The sequence below is a fragment of the Rhinolophus sinicus genome, chromosome 15 (assembly GCF_057876585.1).
Source record: "Rhinolophus sinicus isolate RSI-liver-muscle chromosome 15, RSI-T2T, whole genome shotgun sequence".
NCBI lineage: Eukaryota > Metazoa > Chordata > Mammalia > Chiroptera > Rhinolophidae > Rhinolophus > Rhinolophus sinicus.
Window position 1 is genome coordinate 76,121,980 of NC_142515.1, and position 22,902 is coordinate 76,144,881.

At 55.8% G+C, this 22,902-nt stretch overlaps 2 protein-coding genes across 2 annotated transcripts in view; one reads left to right on the forward strand and one right to left on the reverse strand.

Annotated features, from left to right (window-relative positions):
- Positions 1-82: 82 nt before the first annotated feature.
- On the reverse strand, positions 83-20,637 carry LONP1 (lon peptidase 1, mitochondrial). Its single transcript, XM_019710787.3, has 18 exons — positions 20,172-20,637; positions 17,208-17,296; positions 16,443-16,562; positions 14,194-14,425; positions 12,509-12,570; positions 11,859-11,988; positions 11,281-11,364; positions 10,292-10,512; positions 8,970-9,108; positions 8,071-8,249; positions 5,433-5,520; positions 4,938-5,060; positions 4,742-4,858; positions 3,172-3,312; positions 2,654-2,819; positions 1,753-1,970; positions 1,504-1,668; positions 83-445 (listed from the first exon to the last, which is right to left on the reverse strand). Exons 1-18 carry the CDS (start codon positions 20,607-20,609, stop codon positions 269-271), a joined length of 2,889 nt encoding a protein of 962 aa, XP_019566346.1. The 5' UTR covers positions 20,610-20,637; the 3' UTR covers positions 83-268.
- Positions 20,638-20,777: 140 nt separating this feature from the next.
- CATSPERD (catsper channel auxiliary subunit delta) overlaps positions 20,778-22,902 on the forward strand; it is a 42,788-nt gene continuing 40,663 nt past the window's right edge. Inside the window, exon 1 of the mRNA XM_019710749.3 lies at positions 20,778-21,293. Coding sequence (XP_019566308.3) covers positions 21,220-21,293 — 74 coding nt within the window. The 5' untranslated portion in view covers positions 20,778-21,219. The remainder of the gene's footprint in view (positions 21,294-22,902) is intronic.

Genomic DNA, 22,902 nt, shown 5'->3' on the forward strand with positions numbered 1-22,902 from the left:
GGTGACATCTGGTCCATTATCTGCTTGAGACCCGCAGTGAGCAGCACAGTGGTGGTCACAGAAAGAAGCACCAGACAGGCAGTACTGGAAATGGTGTTTAATCATAATTAAGTAGTTCATATGCGCAGCCTCCATGATTAAGCTGTTACTGAGGTCCTTGGGCTCCAGGCTGCTAGCTGAGCCTCCTGGTGGTGGGGCTGCCCAGAGCCCCCCAGTGCAGTTTCAGCGGAGGCTGGGCCTGTGGGCAGTGGCAGTGCCTCAGTCCCCATCACCGCTCCACGGCCAGGGCCTCTGCCTGCTCCTCTGGGAAGGCAATGTCAAAGATCTCCCGGTAGTGCTCCACGAAGTGCACCTCCAGGCCCTCGGTGATGAAGGCCGCCAGGTCATAGAAGTCCTTCTTGTTCTCAGCCGGCAGGACGATGCACGTCACCCCGGCACGCTTGGCCTGGGAGATGGGACCACAGGTCAGTGGGGACGGGACGGCTGCAGAAGCCCACTGCCCCACGAGGTGAGGGCGTGGTGGGCACCCTGTTCACAGTGGCCCTGAGCCAGACTGCCACAAGCCCTGTGTCACAGATGACGCCACTGGGGCCCAGGGGAACAGCACTGGCTGCTGCTCCCTTAGCCCACCACCCTCTGCCTCCCCCCGTGTCTGGATGAATCAGCACCTACTGCTTTACCTGTAAAGTTTGGCACCTAAAAATGCAATGAATGGCAGCTGAAAAACAGTTTTGAAAATGTAGCTATCACTAAATTTTTTCCAGTTTTAACCATCCTGCCCAATCCATGCAGCCGCCAGAGGGCACCCTAGTCAAGTCCCATCACTCCACTCACACCTCTCTGGGGTTCCCACCTCCCTCCCTCTCTCCCTCCCTCCCTATAGGTGGAAGCCCTTGTCTTCACAGGAGGCCCAGTCCCAACTGGACTTCCCCACTTGGTGGACAGTAGTTCCCACTTTGCAAGCAAGGAAAAGAACCCCTGCCTGAGGCTGTCGTACCATAGGCCTGCTGTCAGACAGGTTCCTGGAGGCTGACTGCTTTAGGGGAAGAGGAGGTGCTGAGGGTGGAGAATGGGGGCTCTGGCAGGAGCTGGACATGCAGGCAACCCCAACAGAACAAAGAGCCTGCCCAGGGCAGACTTCCCCCATCTACCACAGCCCTCCAACCTACACAGCACCCTAAGGCCAGCCTCTCCAGCTTTTTCTCTGTGCCCATGTTCTTGGTGCCAGGCCAGGTGGGCAATGAGGAACCCTTGAGTCGGATGGGGGCTCTCTGGAGAGCTAGAATATTCTCCAAAGTCTTGAAAATACTGAGAGCCACTGGAGGTGGTGTGGCTGGGACAGCTCAACAGGGCTGCAGGCCAGCTAAGCCTGGGTCCCAATCCCATGCCTACCCATCTGTAAAATGGGCCATCACCCTTGTCTGATGAGAACGGTAACTGATCTGTCCCACAGCTGGCAGTGTGGGCACTGGGCAGGGAGCCCGGTAGGGGCACAGCACTCACTGCGATTGTCTTCTCCTTGATGCCGCCCACTGGCAGGATCTTGCCCGTGAGGGAGACCTCGCCCGTCATGGCCAGGTTCTGCCGCACTGAGCGGTCCATGGCCAGCGAGAGGAGAGCTGTGACGATGGTGCAGCCGGCGCTTGGGCCGTCCTTCGGGGTGGCACCCTGGAGGGAGAGGCAGGTGGGTGGTGGGCAGGTGCCATGCGCAGGGGGTGGGCCTGGCACTCCGCGGGCACAGTTGGGCCTCACCTCAGGCACATGTAGGTGGATGTGTGAGGTCACCAGGTACTGGTTGCTGGGATCGTGCTGCATCAGAAAGGCCCTGGCAAAGGTGTACGCGATGCGGGCACTCTCCTTCATCACCTCCCCCAGCTGGCCCGTCACCTCCAGGCTCCCGTCCTTGTCCCCCTTGCTGTCCTTCTCCAGAGGCCGCCTTGGGGACGTCTCAACAAACAGTGTGGAGCCTCCTGGAAGAGGCCAGCATGAGCCTTGGGACAGTTCAGGTTCCTAAGATGGCCACCCCATCCGTCACTGCTGGCACGCCTCAGGGATGTCCCCCTCTGTCCCACACTTCCCCTGGCTCTCCCCACTGAGGGCCCTCTCATCCTTCCCGTATCCACCCCCAAGCTCCCCACAGCTGGCTGAGGGACCCAAAGACAGCCACTGTGCATTGGCCCCACGTCGTGTACCCCCACAGCCTGCCAGTGCTGGACCAATTCTTAGGCAATGGCTTTGAATACAGCCCAAATAAGCTGACTTGCCACCCAGAGCCTGCGTCCTTAACGTACCCTGTAAAACTGCACCCAACCCTGCTGCCCACTGACAGGATAACCCTGGGCTATCAAAGGCCCCGAACCATGGGCTACGTCACTTGGACACGGAAATCCCCCTCTAGCCCCCTCCACTGCTAGGTGGTCCCTAGGAGCTCATGCTGTGAGGCACTCGCCCAAGGTGGCAAACCTGTCAAAGCATTGCCCAAATCAAGCTGGACTGCGCCTGCCACCTTGTGGTCCCACTTTCCCTTCCAGCCCTGCTGTGCCACCAGGCAGCAGAGAGGCATTCAGAGCCACGAGCAGCTAACTGCTCAGGTGCATTAGTGACAGCGATGGCCTTCTCCCAGGGGACGACCAAAGGGACAGGCAGTACTCACCCATGGCGGTCCAGGCCAGCCCCATGACCACGCCGGGTGGCGTCACGTCGTACATGCGCTCCACAGTGAACACTGGCTTCCCCACGAAGTCCTGCAGGTTCTCAGGTGTCACCTCCACGGACTCCGCCTCACCGCTGACAATCTTGTAGGCAGACTTCCGTAAGACCTGTGGGGGGCGCAGCGGGGTGAGGAGGGGCAGCCTGGCCACAGGCCCTGGCTCACCACCTCCCCTGTTCTTTCTGCTTTAGTTTTTTTAATTCTGTAAAATGTCCAACATAAAAAATACACCATCACAACCATTTCGAAGTACACAGCTCAGTGGCATTAAGTACATTCACGTCATTGTGCAGCGATCCCCACCATCAATTCCAGAACTTTTGCTTCTCCCCAAACTGACATTGTCCCCATTAAACACCCCCCCATCCACTTCCTGTCTCTCTGAGCCTGACTCCCCGGAACACATGAGCGAGATCAGACAGCTCCTGTCCTGTGTCTGGACTCCCTGCTTTCCAGCTCACCTTCTCCACCTGCTTCTGCAGGTTGCGCACGCCGCTCTCCCGGCAGTACTGCTTGATGAGGACGGTGAGCACGTCCGACGACAGCTTGGCCTTGCTCTCATCCAGGCCGCACAGGGCACGGGCCTGAGGCACTAGGTACCGCTGGGAGGAGAGCATGCCCTCAGGACCTTCCCGGGACGCCAGGGACTCCCAGAATTGCCCCCCCACCACCTAGGCCTCGGAACCAATGAGGCCCCACCACCACCCAGCCAAAGATCCCTGGCTGGTGAAGAGCCCCCAGGTGGACCAGGGCCTGCCCTCATGGAGCTTTGGTCCCTGGGGGAATTGGGGTCATCCAACATACACAGTGTGTCCATGCAGGCTACTCCAGGAGGCGACACCTAAGTCACCAGAAGGATGAGAAGCCAGTGAGGCAGTGTCCGGCCAGCACCCAGCGAGTGTCAGGACCCCGAACGGTGGGCCCGCAACCTATAGACGTCCAGCCTGCCACCTCTGCTGCTGCTGCATCTTCTGCCCACATTCCTGGCCTCCCTCCAGATGTCATAATAGATACTACTTCCTCCAGGAAGGCCTCCCTGACCCCTGCGATCACCCCACATAGACTGAGGCCCCATGGGCCAGGTTATGTGGCTGCTGCCTTGAGCAAACGGAGCAGGCAGAGGCTTCATGGGCACCCACAGCCCAGCACAACTCCTGCTGTACAGCACTCACCAGACAGAACCAACTGACACGGGGGTCAGCCCTGGAGCCCCCAGGAGTCCTTGTGTTCCTCCTGTCAACCCTTCAGGAGTTTCAAGGAAGCCCCCCCCCCCAAGTCAGCCCCTCTTTTATCCAGTCGAGTCTCTGACCATGGATGGAGGATGTGGTGGGGTGTCCTGGCAGCCCTGTCATCACCTCAGCCACAAGCTCCTCCCCAGCCCCCCAGGGCCCGCCCCAAGGGCTGGCACCCAGCACCCGACTCAGGGCTGCAAGGGGCTCGAGGGGGAGAAATGCACTCAACCCTTTCCCAGAAAGAAAACCCCGCGTCGGAAATACAAGCCTCCCCTCTGCACCCCTTCCCTGTCCCTCGCCCTGTGTATCTCCCACTGTTCCCAAATTGTATCCTTTGTAATAAACCAGTAACAGTAAATAAACGGTTTTCCTGAATTCTGTGAGCTGTTCTAATCAATTATCAAACCCAAGGAGGGGGTGGTGGGAACCCCGATTTATCGCCGGTCGGTCTGAGGAAGAGAGGCCCAGGCCTTCTGAGTGGTGTCTACAGTCGGGGAGTCCCACGCAATGAGCCCTGAACCTGCTGAGGTCCCCCACTAACCCTGGGTAGTATCACAACCTAACTGAATTGTAGGACCCCAGACGGACAACTGGCTGGTGTGATGGTAGTTTACAACAGGTCTAGACGTACCTCAGTGACACGTCGCATGACACCACACAGCAGAGCCTGTATTTATCCTGTCTCCCCCCACAGAACGGAAACTGACAATAGTCACCATAGACGGCATCCCCCAGCTCTGGTTAAGTGCCCGGCACGCAGTGGGGCGTCCCTCCCCAGGGCTCAGACAGCTGGCCTCACCTCTGCAATGGCGAGCTTCTCCTGGGCCACATAGCCCGACACGTTGATCATCTCCATGCGGTCCCTCAGCGGCTCTGGGATGGTCTCGGTGACGTTGGCCGTGCAGATGAACAGCACCTGTGGGAGAGGCGCAGGGGTGCTGCAGGACTGCTCACCCTGCCTCCCCGCTAGACCCAGCCCCGGGCGGGACGCGCACCTTGGACAAGTCCACAGGCACGTCCAGGTAGTGGTCCAGGAAGTTGGCGTTCTGCTCAGGGTCCAGAAGCTCAAGCAGTGCCGATGAGGGGTCCCCCTGGTAACCCCGGCCAATCTTGTCCACCTGGAGAGGCAGCAAAAGGTGGGTGGTGTTGGTACCCTGTCCTGCTCCTAAACCTGCTCACCAGACACTCAGGTGGGGGGACCAGGTGGGCCCAGACCCCGGCAGCACCAGGGGCAGGAGCTGGGGAAGCCCTGAGCAGGAGCCAGAGGGCCGTGGCTGTGGGGGAAAATGGGGTCCTCTGGGGCAGGAGGGGGGCCAGTGTCATGCGATGGCCTGGCTGCAGTGAGGCCACCACCCACGGTGACTCAGGGACCACTGACACCACAGGGGCCACGGGTTTTGTCTTGAGTCATCTGCTTGGTCGGGGCTGTCCCGAGCTCTGGGCTAGGACGGCCCCCTTGGGGAAGCCCAGCCGAGCCCAGCCGCACACACCTCATCTATCAGAATCAGGGGGTTCTCCGTCTTGGTCTTCTTCAGGCACTGAATAATCTTTCCCGGCATGGCGCCCACGTATGTCCGCCTGCGGGAGAGGGCACAGCTGGGCAAAGGGGCCTCACCCACCGGGGCTGGCCACACCACACCCATCTCCTGAAGCATCAGGACCTGTGTGCCGTACATCCTCCGGGACACCCCGGAAGAGGCAACAGGGAAATACACAATGCTGGAAAAACACGGATGGCTCCCGTCCACGCCAGTCACCCCAACATCCTCCTGCAGCTCAGATTCAGGGCAGGGGACAGAGATTCACAGCCCGGTCCCACTCAGACCTGTTCCCGCAGTGGGCACCTCATAGCCAGACAATGAAACCCAACGAAACAAGAGGGGCCGGGGGCAGCCAGGCACTTGCACGAGGAGCATCCCCACGTCCAGGTATCACTGAAGGACAGCAGGCAGGGCCCGCCAGACCTGGGTGTCCCTGGGCAGGGCCTGAGCCCGGATGGCACTGTGCTAGGACTGCTTCCCGACAACCCGCTTGTTCTGCCTAAACTCGGCTGTAGATGCCTAGCATTCACAGGGAGCAAACCGGCTAGGAGTCCTATGCGTGTGAACTAAGGCCCAGCCATGCAGACAGACCACACACCAGGTAGAGGAAATAGGACTTAGCTGGACCATCAGCTCTAATGCGTCTTTTGGAGCAAAAATTAACATAAGATCCGATATTATATGTTATATTTTATATTATATTATATATTTACATTGTTTTATATTGTATATAGTATATATAGTATATTACATTGTATTACATTTACATATATTTATTATATTACATACATTACATTATTTATATTGTATTGTAACTATACTATAATACATGGTCTTATAGTATAGTAAAATAAGACCAGGTCTTACATTAATTTTTGTTCCAAAAGATGCATTAGAGCTAGTGGTCCAGCTAGGTCTTACTTTCGGGGAAACACGGTATGAAGAAGAAAAAAGCAGGGATGAGGGATCTGGAATGCCACTAGGGGTGGGGGCAGTATTTTAAGGTGAGGAATGTCTTAGGGAGAGACCCTGAGCAAAGGAGGTAAGGGGGCAAGCTGTGTGGATATTTGGAGAAAGAGGGTTTTCTAGATAGGGTGAGCAGCCTGTGCAAAGGCCCTGGGGCAGGAACAGCAAGCAGGCCCATGTGGCTGGAGAGTGAGTGAGGGGGAGAGAGGGAGAAGATGACAGGGAGAGGATGGGGCAGGGCCTTGCGGGCCCCAGGGAGGAGTGGGGATTTACCCGAAGGAAGTGGGGGCCTGGGGGCTGTGGGCAGAGACCTTGGCCTTTATCAATGATAACAGGACAGTTCCATGTCCTCGTCCTTGTCAGAATCCTGGACCAACGTCAGCACAGAGCGCCTTCCTGCCCTGTCCTTCCGGGCCCCAATGACACCCCAACATCATAAACACCCTGTTCTTGTTCAGAAACTCAGCCATGGCCTTTCCTCACCCCAGGGAGGGGTCCTTGCCCACAGCTGCTGGGCAGTCCCCACATGGGGCACCGGGGGCCCCAAGGCCCCCCTGCCTCCCCTTCTGCCCCTCTCCAGGCTTCATCCTCCTGCTCCCCCACATCAGAGGCCAGCCCTGAGCCAAGAACCTCCCAGTCTTCCAGGTAGCTCCCTGCAGCCCGCCAGCCTCAGAGCAAGCCTCCCAGGCACACTTTCACTGTCCCAGCCTGGAGGCCTCCCCGAGACCCCGCACCCCATGCTGTGCATGCCCTGTCCCTTCCTGGAGCTCACACCAGGCTCTGAGCCAGGCGAGCTCTCGCCATGCCCACCAGGCAGCAGAATTGTCCATGTTTGTAGAGACGCCAGAAATGTAATTTTTAACATGGACTCAAATCTTCCCTGAATACTGCAGTGTGCCAGGGCTTTGGGGGCAGGTGGAGGGTCATGTGGCCAAGTACCAGGGAGGCCAGGAAATCCTGGTGGGTGGTCCGTGCAGATCATGTGTCTTCAGTCACGAGGCAAAAACACCTAGGCCAGAGCCACCTTCTCACCACTCCACCTCCCCACCCTCCTTTGGACCCGGGGGCCAAGTCGGAACAGACACTTGTGTATCTGCTATATTTGCGTCTCACCAAGGCTTTTCAAAGAACCACCCTCTGCGGAGGCCAGTGTGGCAGGAAGCCCCAGAATACAACATCCCATGGGAGGGCACCAGGCATGGGGCCAGATGGCTTTAAGACCCGGGACACCGAGGATACCAATACTAGCCAGGCCTCACTGGTGCGAGCTGCCCTGTTCTCACTGGGAGGCCATTTTGCCCCTCACTCTAGTCCTCAGTCCTTGGTCAGAGGGCCCAGGCCTCGGGCCAGAGTGTCGGGGCAGCTGATGCTGGGACATAAGCTAGAACTACTGGGGGCCATCTGCTCACAGGCCCTCCAAAGAGATCGAGGTTCTGATCCAGCTGTTTGAGCGCCTGGATTCAGCCAGGCCTGATCAGATCAATCCCGTCAGTTACCTACTCCGGTGTGAGTGGAGTTTACTACTCGTCACTGAAATCACTCAAGCAAAGGCAGACGCAGGCTCTGGAGGGACAAGGCCTGACAGGCTGGGGCGAGCCAGTCCGGGAGAGGCTGGGCTTACCTGTGCCCCTTGATCTCGGCCACGTCGGTCATGCCCCCAACGCTGAAGCGGAAGTACTCGCGATTCAGGGCGCGGGCGATGGAGCGGGCAATGCTGGTCTTGCCCACGCCAGGGGGGCCGTAGAAGCAGAGGATCTTGCCCTGGGTGGAGCCTCGGAGCTGGCTGACAGCAATGAACTCCTGCGGGCAGAGGTGGGTTCCCGTGAGACTCGGTCACTCGCTGCCTTGTGCAGAGCAAGGGCTGTGCCTGGCATAAGCCTGACCACCTTTTCGCACCTTCCAGGTGTCTAGAGGCTGCAAGAAGGGACAAGTCCTGTCCCAGAGGGGCCAAGCTGACTGGAGGTATCTTTTGCCACAAGGAGGGATCGCCTGTGGCACCAATGGGACAAGTAGGTGCCAGGAGAACATGGTGACTGACGACTGACTGTGGGTGACCACGGCACAGGCCGCGAGGGCAGCTCCCCACCTAACAAGACCCTGCCTCCCAACCCTGGGTCACGTTGGCCTTCTCGCTTCTGGTCTGGCCACGGTCCACCCGCCCTCAGTCAGGCCCTGCTTTCTCCCGTCTCAAGCACTACTTTTCCCCTCCTCACAAATCCACGAGCCTCCTGCAGCAGGGCAGGCTCGCTCCAACGCCAGTTCCTCTGGGGGACCATCCACCCCTTACCTTCTTGCTAACCTCCACCAGGCTTGCTTTGGCCAAGCCCCTTCTGTATCCCCAGACCCCTAAATTTACCAGGTGGCTCCTCTGGGTCTGCCCCACAGCACGAGGGTCTTCCTGGGCCCAGGCCCTGAGAGAGCCACCACCCACATGCAAATCCGGACCGTGACAGACCCTGCCTCTCTCTGCTCCAGTGCCCAGGCCCCAGGGCCCACGGGAGGGGGTGCAGGCGGCCTCACCAGGATGCGCTTCTTCACATCCTCCATCCCATAGTGGTCCTCCTCCAGCACCGCCTGGGCCCGGGCCAGGTCCAGGTTCTCGTCACTGTACTTGCCCCATGGGATGGACGTCAGCCAGTCCAGGTAGTTGCGGGTGACACTGCCACAGGACAGACCAGAGACGATCAGCAGGGCTCAGCCAGCCCCCCAACCCCTGCCGTTGCTAATCTACGTGGCTGGCACCCCCTGTGCCCGCAGCGTGAATTCCGCCGAGCACACCTTGGCTACACAGGCTAGAACCACTTTGAAAAGCTGTCCTGGCACAGGCCACCGTGGGGACTGGCACGGTTCCTGGCGCAAGTGTTAGGCCTATTTCTCAGACCAGAAACACAGTGCGCATGGGGACCGCTCAGGGTCCGACATCACGGAAGGGGCAGGGGTTAGACAACCTGATCCAGGGCAAGCGGGGAAATTGAGGCCTGGATGGTGGCAGGTCAGCACTTCCGGGAGAGTGACCCCCAGGCTGGGAGCTGTGCACCGGGGTTGGCACCTGCTCCCGGCATAGAATAGGCCCCTCAACAGGGTCCTTACAAGAGACAGTATAAGATTAACCTGTGTGGTTTTAGACACTAAATTTACGGACATTTCCAACAGCAGCATACAAAGCTCGTCTGCTACCAAAGAAAGCGAAGTCAGGGTGTGTATGGAATGGAGGTCTGCAGCGTCAGGAGTGCCAGCGTCTCCCGGGAACCCTGTGGAGAGCCCAGCCCGCCCCGGACACCCTGAGTCAGCAGGAGCTTGGGCCCTGCCCTCTGAGGGGCTGTCCCAGGACCTGGCCATCATGCAAACTGCCCAGGAGCAATGCCCAGTCCCTGGGGTCTGACACCACAGGCAGAGCCAGAAGAATCCCACAGGCCCTGAGCCCTGCAGCCCAAACCGTGGGCAGCCATCCTGATTTACAGCCAGTGTGCACTGACCACGGGTCAACACACTCACTTCCTGGCTACTCTTAAAGCAGCAAGAGGGAGACCAGGGGAAGGACGCCGGGGAGGAGGGCAGCCTCGCGGGATGGCTCCAGGGACTCCTAGTCCTGACTTAGAGCAAGACATCCCCAGGTTGAAATCCCAGACCCCATCCAGCAGCTCAGAGGCCCTGGTCACTGACTCAACTCCTCCGAGCTCTGATTTCTCCAAGTGTAGATGAGGGTGACATGAGAGGACTGGCAGAGCCAAGTGTGTAAAACACCAAGGGCCTGTGCTCTCCTGGCTTTCAGGGCCGGCATCCCAGACCCCGCCAGGGGCCAGACGCGCTGCTGAGAGCAGCACGGCCGCCCAGGCGCTCACTTGAACTCGGACGAGTGGTTGTCCAGCAGGCCCAGCTTGCTCAGCTCCTCATCCACGACATCCATGACATGCTTGGGGACCACGAGCTCCTTCAGCCGCTCCCGGAACTTCTCCTCGATAGCGTCCTTGTCTTCCTTCTCCAGGCCCAGCTCCTTCTTGATGATCTTCAGCTGTTCTTGCAGGAGGTACTTGCGGTGTGTCTGCTTGATTTTCTCCTCCACCTGCAGGGCCGAGAAGCTGCCGTCAGATGGGAGCACACAGGTGTCACAGGCTAACGGGGTCTGTGGAGGGGCTGCTTCCTCAGGACTCAGAAAAAAAGGGAATCCAGTGCATGCAGCCTCCAATTCCTTCCATCTTTAACCAAAGTCTCCCCAAGCATGGGCCTTGCTGGGGCCACGCAATAAATAACAATAATAAATAGTTCACTTTTCGATCCTGATTACGACGAGGGAAGCTCGGCCTGAGGCTGCCATGTCCCCCACTTCCCTGACAGACAAGGCCGCGGCACACGGCTCAGAGCCCTGGGTTGGCACCGTGCCTGGCTCCAGTGTTCCATTATATTTATTTTGAGAGTTGGCTTGTATTGACAACCATTATAGGCCTTCCAATTATAAATGTGATGTGAAATTTTTTTGTCATAAAAACTACATGAAAAATTGAGTCAATTCTGAAAAACCACAACTGACTATCCAGGTGGTCCACCGATTTGACCAAAATTGGGAAAACGAGTCTCAAATACTTTAGTCTTGAGAAACAGTGTTGCCACCCTTCCCAGGCTGCTTTGCAAATTTTGAGCATTTTCCCCAGGACTCTGAAGTTCAGAGAAATCCTCCCCATCGACAGAGGACGGTTGGAAGGCCACCTCTCTCTCTGGGCTCTGCCACTGTGGCGAGTTGTAAGTTTTAACTCAGTCAGTTTCATAGGCCGACTGCACACAGCCCTCAGAGTAGAGGCGCCTTCTGGGATCAGAATTGCCCCACCCAGCTTACCTCCCGACCCAGGCGCTGCTGAAGCTTGCTCAGCTCAAACTCTTTCTTGAGGAGGGAGAGGGCCTTATATAGCCGCTTGGGAATCTACCAAGAAAAGGAAGATGTGAGAGGATGGTCAGAAGTCAGCAGCCATCTGGCGGGGTGGGGATGGGAGGACAGGTACTCTGTGAGCTGCTGCGGGAGAGCACGCACACTGGGGCACATTGCATGGCCATGCCTTACCAAAAGGAGGCACGCACGCCATCCCAACAAGCCCAGTTCTGGAAACACCTTCTACAGGTCTACGAGCAGTGTGGACCAGGATGTTTGTACAGGTGTTGTCCGTAACAGCAAGACTGGCGCCAACCCAATATACCTCCCACTGAATGATGGGCACCAGCCAATGGAATACTATGCAGCCGTTAAAAAGAACAAGGGATTAAAACAAGCCAAAACAGAACGAAGGAGCTGGACGTGGACTGAAGGACACGTGTTGATGTGAAATCATCTCCAAACGGAGCTGAGGAACCAGCCAGGCCGAGAGGCGGCCCCTCGGGCAGAGAGGGACCAGACGGTGAGCATGTGGATAGGCCACTCACGTTGGTCTCCTCCAGGACGTCCTGCAGCTCATGGGACTCGGCTCCAGTCAGCGCGGCGCCCATGTCGCTCAGGTAGATGGGGTTGTCCACCACCCTCTGGCCCGCCTGCATCATCTGTAGCACAGACTCTCTGGAAGAAATGGGGCCGTTGCCACGGGAGCAGGGACTCCTATTGGACCTGAAGTCTCCTGTCCCCAGCAGCACTGAGAGCCCGCTCTGCATGTGGGCCTCAGCAGCTTCAGGGCCGGTGGGGCCGCCCATCCTAAAGCCACGAGACTAATGCTCCTGTGCCCAGATGCAACGCCCCTAGGGCAGTCACATGGGGACCCCTCAGGAGATTTCCACCCCCTTCACCCCAGTTAACGACAATGAAGGCTTCTGGCCAAATCCAGGCCCTTGCTGGCTGAAAGGAGGCAAAGAATCTGGGCCAGGCCGTGGTCCCCCTCCCGCCCAGGGCCTCCCAGCTAGGAGGGAAGAGGCTCCACCCGCACAGGACTAGGCTCTGAGCCTTGAATCCCTGACTCCACAAGTCTTCTACCAGGACACTCTTGAGAAAAGTTCCTGCCAACCCATTGCCACAGAGAGCGCCCAGCCTGGCCTCGGGGAGGGTCAGCCACACACTGGGGTTGGGGAGGGGGCAGTAGACCAACCTGTAGAGAGGGTTCAAGGCGATGATGTCCCGGATGGTCTTCACAATCTCAGCAGTGAGGGCCTGGTGAGTGGGAAGGCCACCATGGGTCCCAGGGCCCGCAGGGCCGTGGCCCTGGGCAGCCCCGCCCACGTGGCCCTGGCCAAGGACAGCGGAGGCCCAGGAGCGGAGGCCAAATTCACGTCACAAGTGAGCAAAAAGTAAAACCAATCCTGTCTCTACACCACTCTGACTTTAGAAGGAGCTGTCTTGGGTGGGGGGAAGGGGTCCTTATTCCTTTATTTTAAGCACTATCCTCACAACCCAAACTCCTTCTTCTCAACCTCAGCCGTAAACCCCCCAGGCTGTGGCGTCTCCTTCGTCTGGGACCTGCCTGTGAGTCTGCAGCACTCAGCCTGTCCTGCCCTCCTGGAACCTCACCTCAGGCCCTTTAGAGGCGGGCACCCTGCTGTGGACGCCATGGATACGTGTCTCCTTCTTGCCTTCTCTCCCTGCCAGTGCTCCTGGCAGGACCACCGGGCAGTTTATGGCATAACAACCTGCACCTCATGTTTCCAGAAGGCTGCAGCTCCCAGAATATCATACTCCAGTGAGGGCACCAGTGGGCAAGCAGAGAGCGGCTGCAACAGCCAGGGCTGGCCAGTGTAATCGCCTGGTCTCTGCTTATCAGGATTGTCCCTGAATTGCCTGAGTTGGTCTTTGTAGAAGAAACCAGATCAGGCCAGCGAGAGGTCCACGGCACTCACATGAACAAGGGTGAACATGCTTTCTCGCCGAGACCCTGAGTCTTTTCATTGAACCATCTGTATGTCTGTCTTTCTCCCCCTGCAAGGTTCTCAGAGGAAACTCAAAGCTGTGCTGCCCAGTCTGGCAGCCACTAGGCCCCAGTAGCCATTCCCATGTAAATGAGTTAAAATTAAATAAAATTAGATCCATATTCTGTTCTTCAGTCACATCCGCCATAGGTCAAGTGCTTAATAGCCACAGGAGGCTAATGGTACAGAATTACAGAATATTTCCACCACTAGGGAATGTTTTCCCAGATAGCACTGCTCTCAAGGGCCCGTGTGGCCCTGAGGATGGCCTGTGGCCAATGCAGCCAAGCCCCTTCCAGCACTCAAGGCAGACATCAGCAATCAATCACAGCACTCTCCCCACTGAACTCTGACACTGCCCCAGAATCCTTCTCAACACAGTACCACAGGGTCAGAGCAAAGCTGTCAGCTATGTCCCCACCCATTGGAGGCTAGAACATGACTAGAACCTGCACTAAAAGAACTGGTGGAAAGACAATCCCACCACCACCTCAACAGGTGGCTCGCCACGAGGAAGGCAGGTAAGCCTAGGTCTGGGGGTCAAGGTGACCAAGAAGGCTGTTTCTTTCCTGTCTCAGACCCAAGGGTTGGGTCCCAGTGAATGTGCCTGCTTCCCCCGCCCCCATGCTCCGTCTGAGGGAAGGCTGGAGGTCCTTGTCACAGGCTGGGGCTGGACCCAGATTCAAACTCTGCCTCCTTCGAGACCAGCTAAGGCTCCTAGCAGATTTCTAATACCTTTCTCATTCCAGTTTCTCCCAAGGATTTTTGGGAGGAAATGTGTGCTCCCAGGAATTTGAGTACCTTGACAGGCTAGACCCTTCCCGAGTGCGAAGTTCACTCGGGGGAGCCCAGCGGGGCAGCGCTGACTTACCTTCACTTCCTCTGTGACCTGGAAGTCCTCGTGGACGACGTTCTCGACCTCCACCATGAGCACCTCACCAGGGGCGCCTGAGATGGGCTCCACCACCACCTCCACCTGGTGTCGAGCACCCAGGTCCTCCTCAGCCTCCTTCTTGCTCCGCTTCGGCTTCCGGCGGGGCTTCTGCTTGTTCTCAGCCTCAGCTTCCTCTGGCTCCACCTCCAGCTGTCTGCTGATGTGAATCCTGAAGCCGGGAGCGAGGCCGCGGTGAAGCCGCTGAAGCTGGGAAGGGCCCTACCCACCTTTCCCAGGCTAACAACTAAGGGTCCCCCTGGGCCCAGGCACCTGGGGTTGGGCGGCTCTGGGGCCCTCGAACTGGAGACAAGCTGCTTTCTCAGAACCCGTGCTCCCCTCCACTCTTGGACTCCAGCCAATTTATCCATTCCATTCCCCACACCAACGCCCTGCTGCCCTCCATGAACTAGTGGGTAAGCTGGGGGTAACGGGGCCCGTCACGGGCTGCCAGCTTGGCAGAGCCCATCTCTGGGGCTCTGCCTGCCCCTCCCTCAGCCTGGAGCTCACCACACAGCTGCTCCTTCATGGCGTTTAGGTCTCAATTCAAGGGCACTGCCTCAGAGGCCCAGTCCGGGCCACACGCGCCCACCACCCTGTCAATCTTCATTCCCCCCGCCACCGGAAGCACCCACTACCATCGACATTCAACTTGTGACCTGTTCTCATGCCCCTGGTGTCTCCCCACTCGGGGGGTGGGGGTGCTCCCCGAGGTGGCCCCTCGCCTGTTTCTCCACTCACAGCTGAATGCCTAGTGGATACCAGGCCCTGGGTGTTAAATGACATGTTCCACCTCCAGGTTCTCCTCTGTCACACAGGTAACAGTGGTGCCTTCCTCAGAGAGCGGGCCTGACAGCCGCCCTGCATACAGACTCGGTGCCTGGCTGCCATCAGCAAAGTGCACAGAGAAAAAAAGGAGATCGGGCCTCGGTTAAGTCCCGAGTTGGCTCAGCCTCAGGACCCAGCAGGACTCAAGCGATAAGGCACCTCGTAGGTCAGTAGGCAGTTAATTGCCACCAGTTTGTATTAATTCTGGTTCCATCTTATTCTGTTCGCTCTGGCCGAGTCCTTCCAGGACACAGAGGAGCCACCTCTTCCGTAAAAAACTCTAATGGGAGTACCGTGTTTCCCCAAAACTTAGACCTAGCCAGACCATCAGCTCTAATGCGTCTTTTGGAGCAAAAATTAATTTAAGACCCAGTATTATAGTAAAATAAAATTGAGTCTTTTATTAATTTCTGCTCCAAAAGACGCATTAGAGCTGATTGTCCGGGTAGGTCTTATTTTCAGTGAAACACAGTACATGAAGGGGCATGGGGGCTCAATGCAGGGGTACCGCCACCAGGACTGTGCACACAATTGAGGCCCGGCACAGGTCATTTCCCCTGAGTGTGTTCTGGGGGTGCTTCCTGGCTGACCCAAGAAAAAGGCTCCATGAGAAAAAAGGATGGAAGACTCTAGATTCACCAAACGCCACCCAGCATCTTTGAAGAGGGGCTTTTCAGAACATTTACTACATCTCCACTACATGTTAACGGCATGTAACGCTGACGTTTCTCAAGTGTATTTGGTCACAGGACTCTTGTCAAGCGTCTTGGAAGCCCAATGTTCCTCAGGACACATTTGAAAAGTTAGTTGGTTTCTTCATTGAGAGCATCAACCCTAAGGTGATCTTGCAGGCCTTTCTTTCTTCCCCGTGACAGCACAAGGGCTTAAACTAGGCTTACAAATGTTGAATGCAGCCCGTCCGCAAATTTTTATCAGGGATAAAAATTACACGGACTGACAAGGAAATGTGTCCAAGCGAAAACCGCAAATTGCTAAGCGTGACAAGGCAGCATGGCCTGCGGCAGATGCAGACAGGGGCACCTAGATGAGAAGGACGCCCGACCGTGAACAGCTGACACTGAGACACGGGACATGAAGCAACCTGCTACTTTGTTTTTGTGATGCTTTTCTGAAGAACATGCATTAAAGAAACGGCTTTCCAGTGACCACCCAGACTGCCACTTTAACAAGGGGACTCTGAGAAGGAGGCTCCAGAGGTGACACATCTCAGCCCCCAGCTTTGGCTGGGTCACTGCGGTGAGCAGGCCGCAGGGTTGACCGAGAAGGGCAGGTCGGTGCTGGGACCTGGGGGCACTCGGGGACACTCTTCCCGCCCCGTCCTACAGGCTCAGGCCCTGCACCTTCTGTGTCCCATGACGATCATGCGCAGCTTGTCCCCCAGGTCCTGCATCTCATGGATCTGCACAAACGTCCCCGTGTGGTACACTTCGTCCAGGCTCTCGACCACATCGGACTCGTTGCTAAGGGAGATGGACACAAAGGAACGTCGGCATAGGTGCTGATTCCACAGGGCGTCTCAGGCTAAGAGGGAGGACGGAGGGATAGACGAGAAACACCCCTTCCAGCCCCGACTGAAAACTGAGCGACCTCCTCGCTCCCGCAGGGCTTCTGGAGTCCAGTAAAGCATCTGCTAGCTAAGGGCCACTGGCGGTAACTGCACACAGATGAGTCGCTCCTGGCTGAGTTGGTCCTGAGCCGGCCTGGATGGACTTTTGATTCCAATCCATACCCCCATTACAGAGCCTGCTCAGGATGGAAGTGGAACTATTTCTACCAGGAGTCAAGGGGGATGGACCCGGAGCTTTGGTAACTGCCCACTTAGCTCTGTGCTGAAGTAGCCGTGCAGGTGGATGTGTTTTAACACCAAGGGTCCTTGAGGTTAATATCCCCCCATATTGACAATGCATGAAGCCCAGCGCTGCGAGCCGAGCCTTTAGCCCAGACTACAAAGGGATGCTCGGCTCTTGGCTTAGTCCCCTGTAAGCTGTGCTTGCTTTCTTTCAGGTCAAGGGTCAGAGGTCCAGGCTACTCTACGGAGCAGGACTGGTGGTGAGCTACACTCCAGGGCAACTTCAGCAAAGGAGTGAAGGAAAAATTACACTTACGTGTCATCTCTCTTTAGAAAGACGCCGGCATATGGCTGGGCAAGACGGACTTTCCTTCTTAGCAGCTCAACCAACTTCTTATTTTTAACCTAGCATGACAATGACCCCAAAGTGAAATGCAGGGCAGGTTTTCTAGCTGACATTTGACAGCAGCTCTAGCATTTTCTGTATTATTCTCTGAGGACATGCTAATCTGATCGGGGACACTAACCGACATCGTTCAGGAACCCCTGAATCAGAAACAAACAAACAAAAGACAGGTAAATGGAGAATGGAGTGGGACAGGGTTGACCAGCTGTGCTCCTCAGTGGTTCCCCAGCTTCCTAAAGAAAATTCAAAGTAAACGAATGGCTGGAATCATGAAATTAATTTAACATTCAATTTCAAGAGCTGTTTCAGGGCAAAATGTCTTGGCCTGAAAATCTAAACCATCCTGATTTCATCATCAGAAGGATGACACTAAATGGGCATAATTCAAATGTGGCCTATCCCACGGGTGAGACCTTCCTCCAATTTCACTGAAAGTATGTCCTGATCACATCGCTACCCTATTCATCCCCTATGATCACAGCACATTGACTTGATGTCCTTTCAATGGCAGGCAGAGTTAATGATGTCTCCTAGGAAACAGCTGATGGGGGTGGTGCAGATGTCTTTAGGGCCCAATTGATTTGTTTCAAGCCTAAGTTAATTCCCAGACCAGACTCTGATTAAACTTAACAGCCCTCAAACTTTAGTGCGCATCAGAATTACATGGAGGACTTGTTAAAACAGATCACTGGGCCCCATCCCTGCAGTTTGGTGCAGCACTAAAGAGGGCCTGAGACTGTACATTTCAAACAAGCTCCCCGGTGATGCTTCTGGTCCAGGCACCAAGCTTTGAGAACCAGTGTTTTAACTCACTCCCTAACAGGGTCTCCTCTGGTTCGCAAATTCTCACCAGTGTAGATGTATTTTTCCCACGAAAAAGGTCCACGACAACCGTCAGGATGGTACGTGACCAAAGAAAAATGAAGAGCCACTGGTCTATACTCAGAGGCTACTGGATAAGGAGAGAAGCTACGGGGCAAGTTAGCCACTTACAGTGTCAACTACAACACTGAGAGTAAAGGGCGCTCCGCTAACAAGTTCAGAAACATTCATCACATCCCACAGACGTTTTCCCCATCTCTCCTGTGCTAACAGCTGACTGCTGTATCTGAGCACCTATCTCTCCCCTTTGGCAGAATCCCTTTTCGTTCTTTACAAGATCATAGCAACAGAAATACAGTGATACCACATGCCAACCTCATGCTGGCCAGTGACTTGTTTAACGCTCCTGGCTAGCTCTGAGTGGGCAGACAGAATCTCTTAGAAGAATCGTATCTCTGCTTGGGCACTGGGGACAAAGGACATCTGCCACTCTGCAGGACTACGGGGACCATACTTGGTGAAGTCCTGGCCCCAGGGGCCTCGGAGAATAGAGAGGACTGCTGAGGATGGGGTCAAGAACGGGAAAAAGGTCTCCAGGGCACACTTCAGAACTATCAGAAGTGCCCCAAAGAGGACACAGCAGCTACTTACTATTGAGACATGCTAAGCACCAGGCATCATTCTAAATTCTTTACACATGACCTCACTTACCTCTCACAACAGCTCTAAGAAATGAGGTATTATTAGCACGTCCATTTCACAGATGAGAAAATGGAGGCCCAGAGGAACAGCTTGCCCAAATTTAAGAAGCCAGGGGCAGTGAAGATAGCCAGAGGATCTGGCTCTGGGGTCTGCAAGTAACCACTACTCAACATCAAGGAAGACCCTGGAAAGGTAGCTCAGACACACACAAGCAGCAGTGCAGGAGATGAGGTGGAGGGGCCCCTTCTGTTCCCTCCCCACTGGCTTGCTGCTGCCCCTCTGTATTGTCCTGTCCCTTTCCAAGGGATTCCTGAGATTTATTTAGAAGAGACTGGAGTGTGAGGGGGAGAGGCTGGAGGGTGAATGTAGAGGCTGACTCATTGTATGACCTTGCTTAGAGTTAACAGATAACCTTTCTTCTCCATAGACTGCAGTTTCCACATTTAACAAAAAACAAAGAGGGAGTGGGGAAGAAATGAAGCATTTGGGTCCTTCCTACTCTAAAAACTCATGTACCTTGCACTCACACTGCTTTCTCTCTATTACATCACCCTAGTTCCCCCACGCAACCCTCCCTTTATGGCTCTTAGTCTTAAACGATCTGGTTTCCTGCCTCTTACACTAGAATGTAAGATCCTTAGGCACAGGGATGGTTTGACTTGTCTCTTGTATCCTCAGTGCCTGCTACATGGCAGATTAAGAACACTGCTGAATGAAAAAAACCACAGCTGCGACCACTGAGAACATTCCTCTCCCACTTTTCTCCTCAGTCTCCACTACCACTCCTTGCTCTATTATTCCCTACAGCACTTATTGCCTCCCAGCACATACTTTACTTACTAATCTTGTTTATTGCCTCTTGCATCCTGCTAAAATGTGAGCTCCAAAGGCAGGAATTTTTGTCTGTCATGTTCACTGCTGTAGGCCTAACACCTAGAACTGAACCTAGCACATGGTTAGCGGTCAAGAAGTTTAAGGACGGAATGAATCCTGAGCCTAAAGGGACTCATAACAGAAGGGAGAGAGGGTTACAAAACATTTACCTGCAAAAAAGTAACTGGCCACAAGACTGTTCTGGTCCCTCTCAGAGCCGGACTTCTATGATTAGGCCTCTTAAGTGGACAGTCCTATGCTCATTGGGTTCAACTCCCCTTAAGGGATCCTAAAGGGGGAGGAATGTGGCCCAAATTCACTAAGATAGTAATGAGCAGACATAGATTCGAACTCCTGCCTCTGAGAAACTTCGTGTCTGAAAAACTTTCTATGAATGACGGTGCTAAGTGATTTCTTGGTTCAACCTGTTGCTTGAAGAGGTGAGGATACGGAGGCCAAGGAGGGGGCTCTCTTTACCTCGATAATTTTGATAAAGCGCGGGAACACCGGGTTGCGGGTGACGGCGATGAGAGGCAGGTACGGGAACACGTCCGGGATGGTCATGGGCGTCAGCGCCGTTACGACGGGGCCTTCCCCACCGCCCGCGCTGCCCCCAGGGCCTGCGGCACCATCCTCCGCGCCGCCCTCGGAGGCATCCTCACCGCCCGAGAATGCAGCGCCGCCGCCGCCGCCTCGGCTGTTCGCCTCCCAAAGCCCACGCCACTGGCCCGTGGCTGCGGGACCACGACCCCACAGGGCCCAAGGAGGAGAGGCGTCGCAGGCCCGCCTGCCTCTGGGCAACCACACTCCGGCCGCAGTCGGAACCCGCCCCCCCGCGACGGGCAGCAGCGGCCGCCGCAGCGCCCAACACCGCGCAGCGCCCCACAGTCGCACGTAGCCTGTGCCCGCAGCCATGGCCGGGCCATCCTGGTGGCGCACAGGGTTTGCGTCATTTCCTCTCGTCTGGATGAGGTGCACGTGACGTCGGGCGCGTGCTCCTATGCCGGCGGAGGACTTGGCCCGGAACAGAGAGCTGCGTGGGGCGGGGCTTGGAAGATAGTGGAGGCGGTGCCTACAAAGAACAGAGGGGGCGGGGTTCGAGCTCCCTCACGCCCACGTCTTCCAGCCAACCAGCTACCGCGTCCAAGGCCCCTTCGGGTCACGTGGATGGCTGTGAGCACGTGTCGTCGTCCCGGGAAACAGAGCTGTTGCTTTAAGTGAAGCTTTAGGAACACGTGGACAGGCCTGTGCATACACAAACGCTTAGGGCTTGCGGGTGACAGGCGCATGCCCAGGCTCTGGGGGACCGGTTTGGGAGAAGACGAGCGCATGCTCTGACTCCAGGGAGAGCATAAGCATACCCAGGCGCTGGGAGGTGGGTGGATTCGGCCTTCCGCGGAGACAGGTGCACAGCCTTGGGTTCCGACACCTTACAGCGCTCATCTCTAGTCTGCGCATGCCCAGACTGTGAAGCGACTTCCCACGACGGTTGAGGGGCAGTGGTGGCGGCGGAGCAGCGAACGAGATGCTGGTGTTCTTGCTGTTGGCGGCGGCGACCTTGCGGCTCTGCCCGCTGGCCAGAGCTCAGCCGCTGTGCCGGTGGGGCCTCCCTCCCGGGTTGGGGTACTGCCAGGGGTCCCGGAGGGGGCTGGCTTTTCTGAGCAGAGACCTGGGCGGAATCCAGGAAAAACGCTTCGCTCCCCAATCTCATTGTGACTTCCCGGTTTACTCTTCTAGGAATCGAATTTGATGCCTCCCTTTCCTCCACCCCACCCCACCCCACCCATCAGTCCATCAACTCCCACTGCCGCTTTAAAACTTTGGCCCAATTCTGAACCCTTCAGGCTACCTCCTCTGCCACTACCCTAGGCTGTGCCCTCCTGTCAATCCCCCACTCCGGCAGCCAGAGAAATTATTGTTAAACGAATCTGATCTCGGCATTCCCCTTCCCTGGTTCTCTGCGGCACCCAGAATAAAACCCAAGTTCCTTGCGCAGCCTGCATTTCCTCGCGTGATTTGGCCCAGGCCTGTCCTGTAAATTTTCGGATGTTGAGCAACATTCCTGGCCTCCCGCCACTAGATGCCAGCATCTCCTTACCCAGGCTTGACTATCAATCAGAAATGTCTATGCATTGCCAAGTGCCCCCTGGGAGTTTGACAACCACAGAGTTGGCCCCTGCCCACCGCTGAATCACTGCACCATCCACGCTGTCCTTTTAACTCGCCAAACTCGGTCCAGCTTTGGGGACGGGGAGGCAGCTCACGCTACTCCCTATGCTTGGCACGCTTTGCTTCCAGGCTTATTCCTCATCAGTCAGATCCTGACTTCAATAGCATATTTCCTTGTTTAAGAGCCCCCTCGACCTGTTACCGTTCTCTTTCCCCCTCCCCATAGCTGCTTTTTTCTATCAGTCACTAAACTAACTTCTATTATTTTTTTCTTTTGACACTTTTTCTTCTCTGTTGCTGTCACTAGAATATTAGCCTTGGAGGGAATAGAATGTTTATCTTATTTTCTCCTTACCTAGAACATTTTTAGATTTCAGGAACTATGGCAAAGACTAGGCAAGGTGCCACGGGGGCTAGACAGATGCTAAAGCCTAGTTCCTGTCCTGAGGGAGCTCCTGCCTGGAGTGAGCTGTCACATACATACAGCAGGACCCTGTTTACCAATGAAATAATGCTTTTGCTGCGCGGGCTCATTTGATCTTTACAACGAGATTCACGGAGTAGTAGTGATTCCTTGACCTTATATTATAGATATGAAAACAGACCCAGTGAAATTAAAGACACATTACTAGTCAGTGGGGCGTAGGGTTTTCCGGTAAGATTTACTAGGAGGACTTGTCTCAAAGTCTGAAAAGATTGGTTAAATCTAATTCTCCCATTTCCCCACATGGGTTCTCAAAGTGTGGTCCTGGACCAGCAACAACAGCATTACCTGAGAATTTGTTAGCCCTGCAATTCCCTGAACCAGATACTCAGGTGGGGCCCCAGCCCTTTTCAGTTTATCAAGCCCTCCAGGTGCTTCTGGCGCACAGAACACGTGGTGTAAACTATACTAATGTTCTCCCAGACACCAACACCCCCCTCCAAAAAAAAAATGAAAAAACAGAGTAGGAATTCCTACTCTTCCTAATCTGGGGTCTGCAAATGAGCCCTTATGAGCCCTGGGAATTATATTTTTGTGTATCCATATGTCTGATTG